This window comes from Diprion similis, chromosome 4 (assembly GCF_021155765.1).
Source record: "Diprion similis isolate iyDipSimi1 chromosome 4, iyDipSimi1.1, whole genome shotgun sequence".
Classification (NCBI taxonomy): domain Eukaryota; kingdom Metazoa; phylum Arthropoda; class Insecta; order Hymenoptera; family Diprionidae; genus Diprion; species Diprion similis.
Genome location: NC_060108.1, coordinates 18,949,582 through 18,964,398, shown reverse-complemented (window position 1 = coordinate 18,964,398; position 14,817 = coordinate 18,949,582). Strand labels below are relative to the sequence as shown.

Here is a 14,817-nt window from a genome sequence, read left to right as displayed (position 1 = left end):
ACCTTGAGGTCTTTGCTGTGCCATAACGAGTAAATGATTTGCAGAGATCTATGACGACTGTTAAGTACTGCCATCATGGACTCATAGCCGCGCATCATACTGTTCAGTACTTCAGCTTCTGACATTTCTGGGAGGACGCCTAATTGGGAGTAACCCAATGCCCTGCCACCATAGCTATTCTGAAAAATGAACGAGGGAGGTATTACAACTTTACTATCACAAAGTACAATTTTCTATACTTGAAACGATAAGATCGAGCAACAGGTTGCAGTTATTATACCAAAAACGGAGAATCTAATCACTCCAAGAAAATAAGATGAAATTAATTTTTCATATCTTGTATAACAAACCAAACTCTACTTCTTTCATGCCGATAAACTCGATGCCTTACCGGTAAAAATTCATCCATATCAAGGCCGCTCGGTTTGTCAGAGATCATTGGAACAAATTCATCTTTGACCTTTTCTTCCACTGCTGGCCTTAGTTGTGGTACCCTTATTTCAACCTTTACATTAGGTTGGATTTGAGCTTTATTTTGCTTTTTCACTGCATTTCGAGCTGATAAAGGAGTTGAACTAGAAAAATTTCTGTTTAACGATGTTGATCGTGATTGAGCAGTGTTTGGCCGATTCAAAGCAGGATCGGATGGACTATGTTTGATGTTGTTTATCCTGTTTCGAACATCAAGACATATGTAATATTTTTATACAACTCCGAAAGTTCAGACTTGGTGCCTGAACAAATTAGTAAAAATCAAGTCATTAATATTGATCAGTCAATTTCTATCGATTATACAAAACCTCACTTACTGAATTGGATAATCACTTTCATAGCCCTGTTCTCTCTCTTTACAACTGCTCTGTCTCTTCAGACAATGTTTCGGAGAATCTGGGCTAGGCGCTCGACTTTTAATTTTACCGTCATCCATTACCGGAGATATGGCAGCCATAGGAGCGACTCGAGGAGTCAACGTTGAGTTTGATCTCTGAGGTCCTAAGGGTTGATTTCCAACATTTTTCTTGCCAAGCAATGGCGTAATACTTTGCCGAAGTGGCGGGATTGTTGATATATTTCTAGAGTTTTTGCTTGCATTGTTTGCCTGGAGATTTGCTCTTATTTGGCTTGTAGAAGTTATCAAGTTACGCTGGACTGGTGGCGAGGATTTTATGGGATGAACACGCACTGGTACTGGCTTCATTATTGATGGTGGCTCTTCGTCTAACTCATTTGTATTCAAATTTGACAAAGATGTTGACAGTGTTTGAAGTATTTGCGGCTGTGTAGGATCTGGAACAACAATAAAAATTTGATAATAATAATTACAGGCTCCTTGGAATTTTCTGAAGAAACATTGTTACTGTGTTGCTCATTGACTAGATTTCAACGTTCCACATGAGTAGAACTTACTCCAACACGTCATGAAATAATCACTTCATCACATTGAGTAGCATTTAAAATTACCATTAATATACCAGGGTCATAGTTTTCTGTATATGAATAGTGACTTATGTTAGGACTCACCCAACTCTTCAGGTTCGACAAAAGCTTCTAGTTCAGGGGGAGGTGTGCGAGATACTGAAACATATCATGCAAAGCATGCTGTTTCACAAGCTGTACAACATCTATCTAACTATATTCTAAATTTGTATATTACATTACGGATCTCTAACGAAGGGACGTTTGGCAAGTATTCGATTTCCAGTTGGATTAGTAGCAACTAAAATGTACATAAATTTAATACTAATTCCAATTGAAGTGAAACTGATGAAAATTTGACGAATAATTGAACAGCATTTCGAATTTTGTGACTGATTGAACCATCAAAGAAGAAAATCAATTTGGATTCAATGAAACGTCATTGATTTTTTGTCCAACTTTCGAGAGAAAAGATTGAGCGAAAACTTTTGTCATAATAAAAAGTAAATAATACTTGACTCAAAACATTTCAAACGTTTTAGAACAAAAATTGTTATCAGGTTTATTACAAAAAGATTTGTTATTAGTGAATTTTTAACTCCGAACTATGGACGTAGCATATAATTTTATAATGACCACAAAAAACTGGAATATATATAAATATGCACAGTTAGTTGTTAGCTTTAAGTTATTACTGTACACATGTGTATGTTTTTTGTACAGTGACATTTCTAGTCAACATTTGTTTGAAGTAACAAGATATTCAAAGGTTCTTCATTAAAAAGAAAAGGTATAATTTATTCATCACCAAAGTTCTCCCGAAAGCCACAGTACTTCTTGTGTGTATATTGATTTTATATATACTTTTATTATATATATTACTTTTGATTGTAACAATAATAAGTTCAAAACCCTAGTACGTCAACCTTGAGATCAGGAATGCTGACAACTAATTGTAAGAAGACTAAACAAAACACGTTACATCAATTTATACAACACATACAGTGAAATACTTACAAGACCTGTTTGGTTGAAAGACATCTCTGTAATCTGTGACATTCGGTATTTCAGCTAGCATCACTTCATCCTCAGGATCTGTACCAGATTTATCCGCTTCCTCTATTGTTTTAACGTCTAATCTATTAATCAAGAAAATAAGCAAATGCAAGGTTACTATCAGGATAAACGATTTTCATATTACTACAAAGTAAAAGTACAGAAAAAATAGACTGAAACAAAAAAAAAATTGAGCATTTAAATGTATGAAAAAAATTCATTACTTGTGCTTCTTCAATTCGGGAGGTCTCTCTTTGGAAAAACTTTTCCTCAACGAGTTGCCGTGACTAAAGGGTGACCCAGGTGTAGGGGTGCCTCCGAATGGGGCAACTTTTTTTAAATCGCAAACAAACAGGACAACATTTGCTATGTGAAAAGAAGCTCCAATCTAGAAGGCGATAAAAATTTCATCAATTTAACGAAAAAAATTCATTCAAAACCACTTCTCAGTAATATTTAAGTGAATTTACCAATTGATTTTGTGCAACAGCTATATCTTGAACCTTTCCCCAACCTGTTGGTACCGAGTCAAGTGTTCGTGTTGGTTCCCACCCATAGACCTTCAAAATATCCTGACTACCAGCAAAAAGACACTCTCCGCCTTGACTAAAGTAGAGACTCCTGGATAGAAAACATTGTTTATAATATAGACAATTAATTATTGCACATTATTTGGTCTGTAATGGTCCGTAAGCCTTTCAATCGATATCCATTCACTACAGTGTAATTAAACAACAGAATGAAAAAAAATAATCTAAATACCATTTTATTAATTAATTATTGAATAAATGCCATTCATGCATGTAGAATTGACAATGATTTATATACTTCGTTTCTGTCAATGTATCAATGTATTCAAGTTCACCTTATTGCGGTGGACTGCGATTGTTCCGTGGAAGAGACTAATTGAAATGATTCTAAATCCCAGAAATGGACAGTGCGATCCGTACTGCCACTGGCTAAAAGAAATTCATGAGGATGGAATTCAACAGTTGTTACCGAGCCTTTGTGTTCGGAAAACTCTCTCAATTGCTTTCCTGCTCTCAGGTCCCAGAGCTGAAAAACCAGGAGAAGAAATAGTTATTGACTAATAAAACTAATGAATATATGAAAAATGAACATTAGATTGAATCCATAAAGTCTGACTGAACTCAAGAAAAGTCTTGAGTTAAAACTGCGAGTGTGTGACAAAACTGTAAGCAATGTGACAGTCTGGAGATAGAAGAAATGTTAGTAGAAAAGAGGTAGTATCAGTAAATTACGCTTATTTGAGCCAAAATACTCATGTAAGGAAATTGCAGAGTTTATTGGTTATTGTCAATAATCTAAGGGTGTTCAAGTAGAAAATTTGGAGGAAAATATCTGATACCAAACTGAGATTCCGTATCAACAGAGGAATTTTAATGTAAAACTAAGTTAATTCAAATTTATGTGTATTACTTAAAATTTTCTAACGTTATTAGCCTGTTACAAGTCGTAACATCAATACTTGGATAGCAGAGCTTGTACCTGATGAATTTTGATAGAGTCATTTCCATAAATCACACAAATACGGTCAAGAATTGAGTCACTCACTAATGGAAGTTGAAGAAAAAAAAATTGTCAAATTTACATAACACCTAACTGACTTTGTACATTGCATATTTTTTAAGTCCTGTCAACAGTACCTTGAAACTTTCGGTAAATAAATGATATTTTCTTTATTCAAAAATAAAGTAAACATTTTCATATAAAATTTACGTGACTGTTTCGATTATAACATAAATAAATTATAGAGCTTCAGCACCAACGAATTTTAAATTGGCAGGTACTCAGTATGAAAATAACTTTTTTGAAAGAGCTTATGAATCATTCTTGATTGATTAACTAAGGAAGTCATCAAGCCTGAGATAATGAAGTGTAAACTTTTGTTTATTATACTAATTGAAAAAAATTTACTTTAAACGATTCAGAAATATCTATTTACAATATTTTTGCATTAATCCTTAGCATGTTTACCTTGACTTTGCCTTCTGCTCCAGCACTGGCTATCCACTGTCCGTCTGGACTAAATTTTAAGCTATTGACAGTATCTGTATGGCCTTTGTAAGTAAATATACAGCCCTTTCTTCTCATATCCCACAGCTTTATTGCCTTGTCCAGACTTCCTGACGTTAATAATTCTCCATAGGGGTGAAAATCCATGCATCTAATACCATTTCCATGCCCCGTCAGAGTTCTGGCAAGCTTTGCATGCTCTAGATCCCAAATTTTCAGCACACCAGTCTGTGATCCAGCGCAAACTAAGTCTTCCGTTTGACCGAAACGAACACATTCTATTGCTGTCGCATGTCCACTCAGGCTCTGAAAACGGATTTTAAAAATGATCTAGTAAAAAAACAGAACGACGACTAAAGCAGCTGCTGAAGTAAGATTTCACGTTGAATTGAGTTTTGAAATCTGAAAATTCAGTATGTGAAATTCATTTGCCAATGAGGACCTGTGTGGCGGCACAAAAAAAGAAAACAAAACATCCGAAGTTCACTATTAATGGAGTGGAATGTTCATTGAGGTAGATATAAGACCAAAGAAGAAATAGTATGTATCAATCAAGACTTTAGTCATTGTAGCTGATTGATAAAGATGCATAAAATAACGAAAAGTATCACTGTTTAGCTAAATTGAGAAATTATATCAGCCTAGGCCATTTCGTTTCGGCAAAGGGGAAAAAGACATTGTTACTATTTCAGTAATCAGGTAGTATTACTACTGATACCAATACCTGCAGTGATGTAAAATCATCCATCACAGATAAGGATCTAGGATTTAAATAGTGATTTGTAACGTCACTAAATAGACGTAAAGTTGAGTAACTCTAACGTACTTGAATACTTTGAGCCTTGTAAACAATGGTCCATGTTGGTAAAGGAATCGGGTCTACATTGCAGTCCTACATAGAATAACCATTTTATAATTTCTACTTATTCTACTTTTATACGTCTAGTTGTTGACAAAATTCTGGAATAAAAATACAGCTATATGAAGAATACTATGGATCCTGATATTGCAGTTTGAAAAAAAAATTCAATTATCTATGATTCTAATACGGATAGAATTTAGTGTAAGCACCATTTAAAAAAGAAATTTTTCATAATAATTTGACGCAACTTGTCAGTTTTTTATTACTATCATTGTTACTTGCCAAGAAAATGATTTTAAAATTGGATTGGAAATAAATATTGATGATAAAAAATAAAGAAAGGTTTGAAATCTGTGAATTTGTTATATTAAGCCCTGTGCAATGCTTTACATTGTTAATAATAATTGTTGATCAGCTAACAAGACTCATCATACAGTTAGTAGTGGTTACTCACCATAATACAGTTGTGCTTTCCAACGGCCCATAAGTTGACTTTACGATCATCACCGCCGGTAACTAAAACTCGACCAGATTTGTGACCCAACGCTAGACAGTTGACGTTTGATGCATGAGCAGCAAAATCCTCTGCGAGAATAGAAGTATAAAAAAATTTGTTTGAAACAGCTTTTTCAATTGGTTTCTTTGATATTAATTAGACTGGCTTCAGTAGTCTTTGCAAGCATTATTTTAGGGATAGTCTGATTTGTCAAAATACTGTAGGGACTCAAAGCGAAGAATTGTTGAGACATACAGCCTGTGTGGCTCACTGAACGTGTCTGAAAGTTTATAGGAATTTTCCACAGAAATGCCATTTACAATTTGACGGTAAAAATAAAGATTGCAAACTGTCTGCTAAATTATCTACTTGCAAAATTGAATTTTATTGACCAAATTTTTTTGCTACAAGGTACGGGTTCGTACTACTCGAATTTTACATAGAATGATTCAAATTAATTTTGGAGAAAGTTCAAGGTTATGGTCACTGAAAAAACATGACTTTACCGAAGTAACCGTAGTAAATATCAAAATGAGATTTTGAATGATTTTAATGTGAAAAATGTGAAAGGTTAGCTGTGGACAAATCTCATGTAGATACAAAATTGAATAAAAATATTGACAAGTAATAAGATACGATTGAATATGTAAAGTGACTCACGTAATTTCCAGGATCTCTTTGTTGACGAAGCCATTTTCGGTGTAAAAAATGATAGAATGAATAAAAAATTATTTAGGAACAGTGTTCGTTTGACGTTTTACTGGTTTTGATGGGGAGAATTTTTTCTTGGTCGATTTAGAACGGTGCATTTTTACTAATTCTCTTGTGTCGTCTATTATTAACGTCGATCATAAACACAGTGAGAAACCTCTGGCTATGTTATGGTTCAGCCTGCAGAAATTCTATCCAGTTATGTTTTTCCGCGTCTTCTTTAGGTAATATCTTGATTTACACGTTTGTTGTATCTCATTTCTCTGTATCAATCCTCTCCTTGACATACAATTCCATCTGTGGAATACACGAACTCAGCTGCTCAACGTCGATACTCAAATCACGATATTCGAGACTTAAAGATCGATAGTAACGACCAGAACGACGTTAGTCTCGCGCATGGTTTCGCGCAATCTCGGGGCACAAAATATGATTCAGTTGAAGAGATAAACCAATTCTTCAAAACCATTGATAGCTGTTGTTTGATTTTTCATAAGATTTCACAGAGAGAAACACAAGTGCGTCGACTGCAACTTGTTAAAGACACCAAAGACGGTTGCCCTGATGAGGTTTTGTTGTATCTTACAAAATCGCATGTTCAATGACTCCGACCGATAAAGAAGCTACCGAATCACTAACGCAGCTTCTTATGGCCTCAGGCCCACTTACCCGCTGAGTACTTGTTCCGAAAATTTACCCGGGATTGACAGTCTTTAAATTCTCTCATGAACGACAAGAGTCGAGAAAGAAATTCAATTTAATACTAGCGTAATAATTAAGAGATAAAAATTCAGGAACACATTATGTAAAGGACGTACGTCAAAGTATGAAGTTATTACAGAATGACACGACGTCGTCATCAATGCTGAACTGTTGACATATCTTCAGTCAACGTCTGAACCAATGACGCACAGATTATTCGTGGAGTAATGACATCACAAAAATACGGTTGTCGGCTGAGAGCAGAACCTGGCAGTCATTGTCCAATGCGTTCGTGATGCTAAATACCCTTAGAGCATATACTACTGGAGATAGCTCCATGTCGACAACCTGGCGAAGACTGCAGCCAAAGTGTTGAGAGAGCGATATATATACTTGAGATTCTCCGTCTCTCTCACTCTGCATTTGATTGGCTGAGAGGCAACGCATTGACCAATCATGTGTTAACCGGCATATACCCCTCTCTCTCTCTCTCTTCTTCGCCCACTTTCTGATATGCTCCGAGTGGCTCCGAGTAAATACTAAATACGGCAGAGTATTACTCTCTGATATTAGTTGGTTACCGACATGCAGTCGAAAATTAGTTCCAAGAAACTACTTTGTGCCAGAGGGCGCTACGAAATCGGGGGGAGGGGAGGGGGGGCTGAAAATATTCCTAACGTCCCCATATCACTCATGCCTCTTATGTAAACATTCTGACATAGCATAGCAGTTTCTTATTCATATTGCTCGATGTATCGTTCTCAAACAGTTTTTCACCTAATGTTGAATCTCAAATCCCTTTCAAACAGTAGATTAATGACTTATTCTGACTTTTGTTCGTTCTATAAATACCTATCAAATCACCGTCTGCGTCCAACATGTACACTCAGCAGAAGAACTCTTGTCTCTTATACGCAAGGACAATCGCCCGAACCTCGTATTCGGGAATATTTCTATTACATCGATCACCAAGGAATGGTGGGTGTGATACTAATTGAATCCGAATCAGAACTATGATCGGTATCTCTATTTCTGTGGATGCTGCTATTACGATGAAACGCCGTAGAGGCTCCTGAATTTAACGAGTAATTTGCAGCCGTTTAAACAGGTTTTGAAATGTTCCGGCAAAATTGCGAACTGTCTTCAGAAAATTTTCCACACATTTATCCTACAAAGATTTTCGAATATTTTGAGATTAACTATAAACGACTTTTCCAGCCATGGAAGTCAACGTTTTTATTCACAATTAATACTTCTAACAACAAATCCAAGCTAACTGCTAGGTGCCATATATGTAGATCTCCCCACTGATCTTACTGATACAGATCTACGGTACATAGACATTACATTGAAAAAAATTCAATCAGAGCAAAATAAGTTAAGACTGTTCCAATATTTTCACATTTATTGGTTCCAGTTGAATACCTGTAATGGTTTCAGTGGATGTTGTTTTTTACTTGAATAAAGATCTTTTTAACATATTGAATATTGGTTGAATTTCAAAATATTTTATATGGTCTCCAGAGCTGCATGTATAAAATTGGTTTATTTTTCAAATTGACAGTTATTTCTTGATGATTCTCGAATGAAGAACTTTACCTCTTGTTTTAAAGGTGCGTATCATATATCTCTGACTTGTATTGAATAGATTAAAACAACAATTAAAATAAACGAGAGACAAGAATCTGCGACTGTTTCACACATTGATTTGTAATTGATCTAAAACGTATTAACAGTTAATAAATCAAACACTCGCAGATTTCAACACTGATCTTTAGTATAGAGATCTCTAGTGTAGAGATCAGTTAATTCAATCTCTGCTCTAAATTCCAAGCCAAATTTTCTTGAAAATGGGAACAATTCACATAAAAATACAAACATAGTATTTCTAGCTTGTATGCATTTGTTGTCAAATTCTTATAAGTTTGAAATAAAATAAATCTAATCCATGTGAACCTTTTTCAACGATTTATCTTGGAAGCAGTCTGGCAAATTGATTTATTAAATTTCAGAAAAAAAGTTTTTGGCATTCTTCTTCAAAAGACTTCGTAAAAATGAAACTGGCCGTTACATGAATGATTTTCCCTACCTGTCACTATGTGGAAGAGAACGAAATTTTGTCAGATGTGATGATCTGCCAATCGTGTTTACACATGTTATTCGAAAGGAAGACTTAGATACTGGAGTAGTGAAAAATCAATTTAGTTATGCACATGCTGATGAGTTACTAACGGTTTGTAGGTTTTCTTTTTCTGTCCATCTTTTACATCAAGGAAAACCTAAATTTGGGCTTAGACCATAAATGGAAAATTAATAAATCTGCTCACATGTGAATGTTGGTTATGATCACAGGTTCCTTTTGAGCCAGCAAAAATCTTCATGAGCATGGAAACTGGACGAGTTTATCATCCTGCACCAATAATTGCTGGTGGCATAGGCTTGGTGCGATCTAAGCTGGCAATAGAATTTAGCAAATACTTTGAATTCCACAACGGCGAAGAACAAAGTCCAACGCATTTTTCTTGGGACAGTAATAGATATGATCTGGATTCCGAATGGCATGAAAAAATTACAAAAAAAGATCTGTGACAAATTATTAAACTAATTATTTTTACTGTCATTTTGTTGCAATTCGTTTAAAGTATACATTTGAAAATATGAGAGTTGGCATTGTCGAGAAGAAGAAACATTCGCAGAAAAGCTTTAAGCACAGCAGAGTCTAATAGAGATATGACTGAAGTGATTTTTAGTTTCCTAAAAAAAATTGCGAAATAATAAATTGAAAAATCATTTATTCTTAGCTCTGCATTTGTTAAGTTTAAAAATTTGTAGACTGAACCATGAAATGATGGTAATTTTTCTACTAAAAAATGAAGTATCATATTAGACGTTGAAGAGAGAATATTACTCCTCTCCTGGGCAAATTTTTGTGACCAGTACTCAGCAGCTAATTGGGCCCTGAGCCATAAAAAGCCATTTTAACGTTTAACAGTCTTCAGTCAACATATTCGATGACACCTTTTTTATATATCCATTACCTTACAAAGGAGCAGTTATAAATTCGTTATACCTATTCTACGTAATAGTGCACGAGCCTATAAGTCAATCGAATTATATCATGCGTAATAAATATTAAAATTAATAACGATAACACTCCATCGGACTTCTGTGATATAATCATTTTAGCATGGGGCCTACTCTGAGACATTAGCATAAATTAGAGATATACGTTTATACTTTTAGAAATATAAACTCTGATACGTCACACATGTATGAAAAATTTTGGATTCCTTATCCAAAACTGTACGGCAGTTTGATTAAAGATTTACTTATTTAAATTGGTTAAGTCTTTATAAACATACATAGAAAAATATTAAGTCGTACATTGTACCATTTGTTTATCTCTTGTCAAATGACGATTGCAATCAGTATATGTCGAAAATTATGAATTTCAAAGGTTTGAACATACCTCATCTATCGTATTAACAATGATTCTCCACGGTTAAAAAGTTTTTGTTATCTTGTTTCTGGTTTTGAAAAAGGCTGAAGCGAACCTGGCTGTACCCAAGAAAATCCAAGCACTTTATTTTCTTCTTCCTTCTGAAATTAACCAAAATTTGAATTCTTTATCTACAGTAGCTGTTGATTTTATTTCATATATAACAACTTCACGTTTCATGCTTTGGTGTCTTATTGCTGATATAGACATAATGTTTTTCAAAAACCACAAGTTAAAAATTACCTTTGATTTTAATATCTCCTCTTTGATACCATCGTGCAATGAACTGTCATAAGGGGAAAAAGTAATGTAATGTGGATCGTCAGTTGGAGGTGGATCGTAAAGCTGACTCAAACTCTCTGTAACGCTTGCCCTAGCTTGTTTCTGGAAACTTTCAACGTTACTTGTAAATCTAAAACAATATATACAGATAAATTAATAACATACCATTCAATAGAAATTTTGAATTTCTGAATACATTAGTAATGACTATAATCAGTATGCTTGAAAAGGGCATATCAGAAGACAATAATTTTCTTACAGCATCAGAGCTTCTTCATTAACGGACGGCATCTTTGAATCGATTTTTGAAAACACTTTGACAATGTATTGCACTAATTGCCAAACTCTATTGTTTCGTTTCCATTCTGGAAATTCCCATGTTGTATCTAACTCTCCAGTATCCACCTTCAATAAGGGATGAAATACATTTGGTTGGAATTTAACTTTCTGTAAGATAATCAAATGGTTAGCAACGTTACAAAGAGAAAACAAATATAACTATATATGATACAGATTACATAATAAGCAACGTAACTCGCCTGAATGATTTATGGAACTTACCGGGCAACCACCGTCAGGAAAAGTTGAGGGTAAAGTAATTGTGAATCTGAATACTCCACCTTGGTAAATTCCTTGTCTAACAAAGAAAACTCCAAACCACACTGCAAGGAAAAAGGCCAACACTTACACAAACTGTTTTCAATCAATCCTGGAAGTATTGAAATAGGATGACATTTCACACAATCAAAGCAAACTTCATGATTTAACTTACAAAACGAATTATTTGCAGAGGGAATCACGTAAATTCCTTTCAGATCTTGCTTCTGCATCATGTTACTGAAACAAAATTATTCAATGTTACAGATTTATCGACGATACTAAACAAAATTAAAATCGATTACATCACAAATTATTGTTAAATTTTGAGCATTTCCAGAATGATTCAGTGCTTAGAATTAAAGCACCTGCGCCAGAAACAAAGTTCTTGCAATGTAACATTTTATCTGCAAGATGCGACTTAATGGTCGATCAAAATTAAAAACGTCATTATTTCACACACAAGTGAAAAAGTAGATGGACTATTCAACTTACTATTCAGAAAGAATTATGTACTCTTGTAAGAACACAGCATATTCTTTGTTACTGTGTGTCGCAGGCGGTCTCTCGATTATTCTAGTGGACATGGCAAGCTGCGTCTCTCCGTTACTATTGGATGGCAATAACTTCTTGAGCGATCCTTGCTGCCTGAAGTCGTCGCCCATATCTCCTTCACCCTTTGAAGGTAAAATTTTTTTTAAATTTCAAAAATTCACATAAATAACTAACAAACTTGAGAGTGTAGATATTCACACAGCAGAGTGACTAGATGCAAGTTAACCTAGACTCACGACAGTCATACAGGTATAATCAGGAGAAGTTCAATGTTTAATATGCCATACTAAAAATGCTAAAAATTCCCGACAGGATCGGACACATTCTGACACGATACTTACAGGATACTGACAGACACGGACAGATACAAATCGAATCTGTAAAGGTCTATCCAGAAATCTTGTCTGTATCCTATCCAAACGTGTTAGATTGTTTCTGACATTTTTTGTAGCAATTACTAGATTTTTATGAGTTATATTATTCCATCACTATCCGAAACCACACACACATGACTGATACCCTATTATTATAAGTGTTATCATTGCAGATGGTCGTTATTGCTTTATTTTGGTAAAATATGTTGGTTAGAAGTTTGGAGATAAATTATTATGTTTACCTTAATCCCGGTCGTTGTATATCTTGATGACATCGTTACGATCATTAATAATATACGTCTTTTTGTGATCTTAAACTTTTAATTATAGAACTGTTTAAACAGAATCATAATTAAATATTAATCAAGAGGTTTATAACATTTATTAATAAACTACCTAACTCATCTGACATCTGTGATAGAACTGAAGTTAAGTCACTGTTTCGAGATTGGATCGATTTGATCATCTTTGAACGATCCAAACGTCAGCGTTTTCCTAGCTCACTTCGCTCCATCTAACTGTAGGGGTCCATGCTTTGTGTGAGTACCATGCTTGTTAGGAAAAATGAAACATAACCAAAAACATCAAAGATTTAGGTTGGGTTCCGTAATTGTTTGCTGCAGTTTACTGGTTGCCTCGTATTTACTAGTTTTCTTCACAAAACATACTTGGTCTTGAAATCACGTATTGTTTGAGTCTGAAAGCAAGAAATTTTACAACCGCCGATCCACGTCCATAATTTCATTAAAAATGACTGCAAGAGAAGTCAACAAAACGAAATTGTCGAAAGGTATTTTGGAAATGAAGGTAATAGACGAGATTTGTATAGTTTACATATTTTTATCAGATTATTTCATTTCATATCTCCCAATTTTGTTTAATCCTTTTCATCCAGTTCATGAAACGAACCAAAGAGAAAGTGGAAAAGCAGCTGTTTCAAGAAGAAGGCGAAGAATACTTTGGGGCACAGCTGACTAATCAGATGAAGAAAGGATCGTAAGTTTACAAATTCGTTGGCAACAAATGATATTTTCCACTTTCAAGGAGTCTCAATTTCTACTGAAAAAAATCCTACAGTAATTATATCTTTTGGAAATGGCACTGATACAATTGACTTGAATACTAATAAAATCAATTAGTACGTAAATAGTGAATAAACAAAATACTAGTTGACAAAACGCACGTTTCATTCAGTGATAGCTGCAATCAATGTAAATCATAAGATACAAATGAAAAATATTTGGGAAGATTAGCTGAAATCTGATGAATCAATATTTATATCGTTAAGCAGCAGATTTGTTTCCTTCTTTATTGGATTGTTTTCACAAATTACTGCTAGGCAATTTCTCTAATACAAACATAATCATTTAGATCTTATTTTTTTTAGATATCTGGTTCATTCAATTTCGATACTTGTTATAGGGATAAATTCATCATTGAGCCAAGCTTTGTATTTTGTGAAGGTTTGCTTGACGGTCGAGTGAGCTTTCGCGGTATGAATCCAGAGATAGAGAGACTGATGGAATTAGAAGAAGAAGCTAAGCAAGCTTTGACTCAGAAACAGAATGAGACCGAAATATCTGATGAACAGATGGCAAAGCATTACAGATCCTCGGCAGTAGATACAATGGCAAAGAAATTCAGGACTAAACATGAAAACAAGAAATATGTAAGGGATGACAGCATCGAAATAGAACCTGTAGAGAAAAAACCAAAATTTTTAAAACCATCCGATTAAAAAAGATGATCGTATACTAAATGTGGTTTGTATTTGGATAAAGAAAACAGATGAGCTTGTTATACGTCTCTTATTTTTATCAGGAGTTGAAAATTCCTGTTACAAAAAAATTCACTTTTGTAAATACATGTCTGCGTGTGCATTTGTGTGGATGTATATGGGCACTTAGTAGCTTCATAGTTTGAAATCGGGTTTAAAACTTGAAAGAGCATAGAAAACCCACATTTTTATTATCTTTGTATGCAGCTCGAATTTCGCATATTGCTTATTTTTTTTTTCCTCTTCTCCACAGGTAGATTTACCTGAGTTAAATTCATGCTTTCCCGAATTTCCAACCAATATGTACACCTAGTCTAATCGTTCCTAATATTTATTGTTAAATCAAAACTTTTTTTCTCCAATTAATTTCATCATCAATATCCAGTACAAGAATATTTTTACCAAATGCTTGTGAAACTGGAATGAAGTATCAACATTTTTTAAATATAGTCC

General features: G+C 34.4%; 4 protein-coding genes across 17 annotated transcripts in view; 2 read left to right on the top strand and 2 right to left on the bottom strand.

Annotated features, from left to right (window-relative positions):
• Positions 1-6,948, bottom strand: part of LOC124405283 (katanin p80 WD40 repeat-containing subunit B1) — a 41,926-nt gene extending 34,978 nt beyond the window's left edge. For 10 of the 12 annotated variants that reach the window (XR_006929086.1, XR_006929083.1, XR_006929084.1 and 7 more), the window contains exons 1-11: positions 6,528-6,948; positions 5,826-5,956; positions 4,471-4,815; positions 3,338-3,528; positions 2,943-3,093; positions 2,697-2,860; positions 2,434-2,555; positions 1,522-1,575; positions 810-1,287; positions 392-671; positions 3-179 (exon numbers count right to left, since the gene is read on the bottom strand). Coding sequence is in view for 4 of the 12 variants with exons in the window: in XM_046880070.1 (XP_046736026.1) it covers positions 3-179; positions 392-671; positions 810-1,287; positions 1,522-1,575; positions 2,434-2,555; positions 2,697-2,860; positions 2,943-3,093; positions 3,338-3,528; positions 4,471-4,815; positions 5,826-5,956; positions 6,528-6,561 (2,127 nt within the window). In the remaining 8 variants the exon portion in view is untranslated. The remainder of the gene's footprint in view (positions 1-2; positions 180-391; positions 672-809; positions 1,288-1,521; positions 1,576-2,433; positions 2,556-2,696; positions 2,861-2,942; positions 3,094-3,337; positions 3,529-4,470; positions 4,816-5,825; positions 5,957-6,527) is intronic. The other 2 variants (XM_046880067.1, XM_046880068.1) reach the window with 2 other exon arrangements.
• Positions 6,949-7,942: 994 nt separating this feature from the next.
• LOC124405289 (UPF0598 protein CG30010) lies at positions 7,943-9,931 on the top strand. Its single transcript, XM_046880081.1, has 4 exons — positions 7,943-8,258; positions 8,845-8,893; positions 9,293-9,513; positions 9,633-9,931. The coding sequence occupies exons 1-4, from the start codon at positions 8,031-8,033 to the stop codon at positions 9,867-9,869; spliced, it is 735 nt and encodes a 244-aa protein (XP_046736037.1). The 5' UTR covers positions 7,943-8,030; the 3' UTR covers positions 9,870-9,931.
• A 248-nt stretch (positions 9,932-10,179) lies between these two features.
• On the bottom strand, positions 10,180-13,045 carry LOC124405287 (AKT-interacting protein-like). Its single transcript, XM_046880080.1, has 7 exons — positions 12,830-13,045; positions 12,154-12,335; positions 11,834-11,898; positions 11,623-11,723; positions 11,321-11,508; positions 11,023-11,191; positions 10,180-10,880 (listed from the first exon to the last, which is right to left on the bottom strand). Exons 1-7 carry the CDS (start codon positions 12,872-12,874, stop codon positions 10,797-10,799), a joined length of 834 nt encoding a protein of 277 aa, XP_046736036.1. The 5' UTR covers positions 12,875-13,045; the 3' UTR covers positions 10,180-10,796.
• A 75-nt stretch (positions 13,046-13,120) lies between these two features.
• LOC124405290 (M-phase phosphoprotein 6) lies at positions 13,121-14,744 on the top strand. 3 transcript variants are annotated; one of them, XM_046880083.1, is made up of 4 exons: positions 13,121-13,394; positions 13,483-13,583; positions 14,010-14,328; positions 14,616-14,744. In XM_046880083.1, exons 1-3 carry the CDS (start codon positions 13,338-13,340, stop codon positions 14,323-14,325), a joined length of 474 nt encoding a protein of 157 aa, XP_046736039.1. In that variant the 5' UTR covers positions 13,121-13,337; the 3' UTR covers positions 14,326-14,328; positions 14,616-14,744. The 3 variants fall into 3 exon arrangements, with proteins under 3 accessions (XP_046736039.1, XP_046736040.1, XP_046736038.1); XM_046880084.1 differs by having other exon boundaries at positions 14,010-14,347; positions 14,618-14,744; XM_046880082.1 differs by having other exon boundaries at positions 14,010-14,744.
• The last annotated feature ends 73 nt before the right edge of the window (positions 14,745-14,817 follow it).